General features: G+C 47.7%; 1 protein-coding gene across 1 annotated transcript in view; it reads left to right on the plus strand.

Moving 5' to 3' along the window:
- The window catches only part of FBN1 (fibrillin 1), a 250,030-nt gene that overhangs the window by 215,889 nt on the left and 28,760 nt on the right, over positions 1-5,381 (plus strand). Inside the window, exons 49-51 of the mRNA XM_015411782.1 lie at positions 1,392-1,520; positions 2,664-2,783; positions 3,617-3,742. Coding sequence (XP_015267268.1) covers positions 1,392-1,520; positions 2,664-2,783; positions 3,617-3,742 — 375 coding nt within the window. The remainder of the gene's footprint in view (positions 1-1,391; positions 1,521-2,663; positions 2,784-3,616; positions 3,743-5,381) is intronic.

The following is a 5,381-nucleotide window of genomic DNA, read 5'->3' on the forward strand; positions in this document are numbered from 1 at the left end:
GCGGCTAGTCTCCGCGATCAGCTTCTCCTCCTGAAACCAGTCCCATTCGTGCCCAGCCATGGAGCAGCAGCAGGCAGTGGTGGGGATGGAAAGACCATTGCTGCTGCAAAAGGAGGGGAGCTCTTCAACGCTCCCCCCTCACCTCCAGCGCCCCACTCCCTCGCGCACACGGAGAAGAGAGCAACCAAGGCGGGGGAGCAAGCGGTGGTGGTGGGGAGGAACTTCTGGCCCAGGAGAAAAGCAGTGAGGGAAAAGAGTTGAGCGGGTGGGTGGGCGGCACGGTACTGAAAGCCACTTAATACAAAGCAGATGCTCTGCCTCTGAGTCCCACCCCTTTCCCTTTGGTGCCTTCGCAGGTGAGATTTGTTGGCCAGTGGTATAAGTTAGATTAACATTTGAAAGTATCTGTGTGTGACAGCATATACACAGTAGGACTTGTTAGCATGTTCACTGATGGAAGAAGACAACTGACCTCTCATATCTCATATCCCAAAACTGCTTCTCAGTTGCAGGCAGTCCAAGAACTCATTTTGTGACATGTAAAAAGTCAGAATGGGAGGGCGGGCGGCTAGTGGCTCTCTTAGGATGCCTCCACACATCTTCCCACCCCCACCCCGCCCCCGAGAAACGAATAACTTATGCCAGCTGAGCTGGTTTACCCAAGCGCCGGCTGTCTCTGGGGGGAGGCGGGAAGAGGCAGGGCTTCTGGGTGGCAGCCACTGGCTCTCTTAGGATGCCTCCGCACATCCCCCCTGCCCCCCCGCCCCCGAGAAATGAAAATAACTTATGCCATCTGGTTTCCCCCGAACGGCAGTCTCTGGGGGAAGGTGGGAAGAGGCAGGGCTTCTGGGCGGATTGGGTGCGCAGCGCTTGCTGGTAAGTTAACGCCGTGCACACACCACGAGCCTACACCTGAGGGGGAAGGGAAGGCAGGAAGAGGCAGGGCTTCTGGGTGACGTGTGGGCTTCTGGCGGGGGCGGGGGCGCCGTGTGCAGATTGGTGCGGCACCCAGCCCTAGCATCAGCCAGGCAGTGTTGGTGGCAGTCACCCCCGGTCAGGGAACCAGACTGGGAGATCATCATGGGCTTTTGGCAGGGGGACGGGTCCTGTTTGGCACCCCCAGGGCCAGCCCACGCTCTAGGCGAATGCCTATTTTGCCTAGCGTGTGAGCCGGCCCTGCTTCCCTCTGAATAGTTTTGATTATCTCGGTCCATACCCTGGCACTATTGACAAGCTATTCTGGTTGGAACGAAGAATCCCATTTTGCAAGAGCTGGAGATAGTATTTGGAGAATCTGGTATGGGAGCTGGAAATATGAGAAATTTAATCAAAAGTTCTTTGCTTCTCTTTCTTTCCTCGTCTCCCCTTCTGGCTTCATTTTCTGCGTCTAGACATTGATGAGTGTGCCACTGGGAATGGCATGCTGTGCAGAAACGGACAGTGCGTCAACACCGTTGGGTCTTTCCAGTGTATCTGCAACGAGGGTTATGAGATGCCTCCAGGCGGAAGGATCTGTATGGGTATGTCTCAAACTTAATGGCAGGATTTTGCTACTTTACTGTTACTTAGTAGGAGAAACCGTGGGACATATCAATTGGACATATCATCTGTTCTTTCTAAATTCAGATATCTTGGGAGCGGGGGAGGGGCTATGGCTCGGTGGAAATGCATCTACTTTGCATGCAGAAAATCCTAGGTTCTATCCCTGCCATCTCCAATTAAAAAAATAAATAAATCAGTTAGTAGGTGATGTGGAAAACCTATACCTGAAGCCCTGGAAGAGCTGCTGCCAATCAGAATAGATAATACTGGCCCTGACAGATCAGTGATCTGAGTCTGAATAAAGCGGCTTCATCCGTTCATCTCACAATTAGCATCCGTTCATTAGAAATTAAAAGGACATGAGCACCAGCTTTAATTGGATCATTCAACTGAAACTGTTTTTTCCCCTTCCTCAGGTAGTATATAATTTATCAATAAAGTGATCCATAATATACAGTATATATTGGCTGGCACTGTACAAGCTGCTAGTTAGTAATATTTCTGCCCAAAGACACACACTTTCAAAGTGCCTCCTCTTTTCTAAATCGCTGATTTAATTAGTACTCCATACTTTTTTTGGGGGGGAAATGGAACATCAGTATTGGTTTTAAGCAAAGGTACATCTGTGTATTGGGAAAGTAATGTTATATTTTTTAGCAGTAGTTTTGAGGGGGGGGGGAGATCAGAAGATAGGAATTTAAGGCTGACCGTCAGCCCAAGATTGAAACAGACTGAGATGGAATGATCTGGCCAGAAAGGAACACCTCAACAGGCTCTCTAAATTACACCCCATAGTTTAAAAAAACTGGATCTTCCCACTTGTTTTCAAAGGAAGATTCAGAGTAAACTGTGCTAGATGATGGAGAGAGCTGGTGTGGTGCAGCCGTTGGTGCTAGGCTGGGATCTGGGAGATGCAGGGTTGCATCCCCGTTCCGCCACAGAAGCTTGTTTGATGCCCGTGAGCCAGTTGTTCAGTCTCAGCCTAACCTAGTTAGCAGGGTGGGGTTGTGAGCTACTTTGGGTCCCCATCAGGGAGAAGAGTGGGGCATATATATCTAAATAAATTAGAGGACAAGTGCAGTTAATGGGGTGATTATTACATTGCTCATACCTTCCCATAGATATCAATGAGTGCACGTTGGATCCTGGTAAATGTGCACCTGGCACATGTCAAAATCTGGATGGCTCCTATAGATGCATCTGTCCCCCAGGATACGTCCTACAGAATGACAAGTGTGAAGGTACGTGAGTATCATTCAGGCTTATAGTGGAAGTCTAGTTAAAATCCCTTGCAGGACAGTAAGTCACAATAATGTCTCCTTTTAAACCAGTAGCAAGTGACTTCTTTACCTGCCCATGTGCCACTGGTATATCTTGTTCCAAGCAGTTATGGAAAGGGCCCATTGAGCTTTCCTCTGCAGTGGTTTTTATCAATACAGAATGCATCTGCAGTTCTTCCGTTGGCAAATTATCTCAAAGATACGGATAACCAGCAAACAAGTGAGCTTATCCACATACCTCCTGTGCAGATGTTCAAAACATGTGTGTGGTGGAGGTGGGTATCAAAGCTGTGTCGACCCCACTCTACTGTCCTCTGCGGTGTACTTAACATCAAGCGCACTGTAAGTGGAAGAGACCCTTTGAGAAGGCAGTTGGGTGGGGGACACTCCTGTGATATCTGCCAGTGGCTTCTGTGCCACTTTGGATGCTTTTGAACAAGTTGGGGTGGGGCCTGGGAGCCCTGCCTACCTCACATCAGCATCATTCAACTTTAGGATAGCATCAGTGAGTGTTGCTAGCTCTGAGTTGGGAATACCTGGAGATTTGGAGGGTGGAGCCTAAGGAGGGCAGGATTTGGGGTGAGTAGGGACATCAACGGGGTATAATGCCACAGAGTCCACCTTTCAGAGCATCCATTTTCTCCAGGTGAACTAATCCCTGTCACCTGGAGATCAGTTGCAATGCTAAGAGATCTCCAGCCAGCACCTGGAGATGGGCAATCCTGTGCCAGTCGCTGCTTTGACTGTATGCTTTGTTCAGCTTGCAGTACTAACATGTATAAAATCCGTTGCAGATATTGATGAGTGCGTGGAAGAACCAGAGATATGTGCACTGGGCACCTGCAGCAACACCCCAGGCAGTTTCACTTGCTTGTGTCCTGAAGGCTTTATTGTGTCCTCTACCGGAAGACGATGTCAGGGTAAGATGTCATATTATCCATGGTGATGCTTCAGATGCTAAATTTCTAATGTTGCCTGTAAAAACAAATTTAGAATTTGATCACTGCATTTACATGAAGGTTGTTTCTAGGATGTTCTTAAATGCCAGCTCTGAGGCTTCTAGGCATGATCTGGCCTGTGAAGTTATTTTGCTTGGCTCTTGAGAGCCATTATGCCAGAATAAAGTTTGCATTCTCTGGATATTCCTGGTCCAAGCAGGGAATCCCTATGTTTTTAGTTACCCTCTTCGTCCATCTCTCCTGGAGCTTAGGGAGTATTTTAATTCCCTCACTTGCCATTTGGGCAGTGAAGCCAATGCCTTTTCTTAGGATCTGGGACTTGGTACATCTCCATTTCTGGTAGCAGTTGAGACATGATTGGGGTTAGCTTCCTGGGATGACCTTCCCACAACGGGTATGATTAATTCTGCCTGGAACATGCATTTATCAGAATCCCGAAACCACTTTGTGGCTTGGCAGCTTTTGCTTGGTTTTTTTAAAAAAGGCAAGGGAGGGGTGTTTGTGGTATAGTTTTGTAGCTGAACAGATTAGACGGATTTTACACATGTGGTTTTAGCCTTTCCTTATGGAAATCACTCCTCCTCATTAAGAACAAATCCCCGACAGCATCATTGTGGGAGTTTTGCTCAATTTCGAGTTTTATTCAGTGGTCCTTGCCGTGACTTGCAGTTTCACTGAGTAGTCCTAATGCTTTCAGATTGGAAAACACAGAAATCTTGATTTGCAGCTTCCAATGCTCAGATGCTCTGCTGGGCAAAAGCCCCACTTGGGCCACCCACTTTCTAAAAACACTTGGCACCAGGAAAGGTATCCGTGGGCAGTGTTCCCTCTAAGCTGAGTAAGTGTGAGCTAGCTCACAGTTTTTTAGCCTCTGGCTCACTCATTTTTGTCTTAGCTCAGGAAGGATGGCTCCAGAGCAAACTAATTTATGCAGTAGCCAAATCGCTTGTTCACTGCTTTAATGCCAGTAGCTCACAATGAAGAATTCCTGCTCACAAGACTCCACAGCTTAGAGGGAACATTGTCGGTGGCTGCCACAGTGGCCAAGGGTACCCAGGGTCGGCCCCAGGGTTTTTTGCACACTAGGCGACCCCCTTGCAACCGCCAATTTTCAAACATAAATGCCATTTTAGGAAGAATGAAAAACACAACATTTGAAATCGCTGCTTTCTTTCTTTTCTTTTTTAATTGTGAGAACAATTAATACAATCTCTGATTTTCTTTCTCAAACAGAAAAACGCAAACCACAAAACATTTTTTAAAATCCTGTTAATTGTGACGTTGAAATTTAAGTCTCTTTAATGTTTCCATTTCAGGCTCCAAGTGAAGGGGAGGGGGTATCAATCCAAACCTCCTTATTACTAGTCTTTGTCAGGCCACTGCGGCAGGCTACAGGAGCACAGTCAGCTCCCCCAAAGGCCTCACAAGAGCTGGCTGATCTCGGGACCAGTGTTCCCTCTAAGCTGAGTTAGTGTGAGCTAGCTCACAGTTTTTTAGCCTCCAGCTCACACATTTTTGTCCTAGCTCAGGAAGGATGGCTCCAGAGCAAACTAATTTATGCAGCAGCCAAATCGCTGGCTCACAACTTTGATGCCCGTAG

The sequence above is a fragment of the Gekko japonicus genome, unplaced genomic scaffold (assembly GCF_001447785.1).
Source record: "Gekko japonicus isolate JY-2015 unplaced genomic scaffold, Gekko_japonicus_V1.1 scaffold266, whole genome shotgun sequence".
Taxonomy (NCBI): Eukaryota; Metazoa; Chordata; class Lepidosauria; order Squamata; family Gekkonidae; genus Gekko; species Gekko japonicus.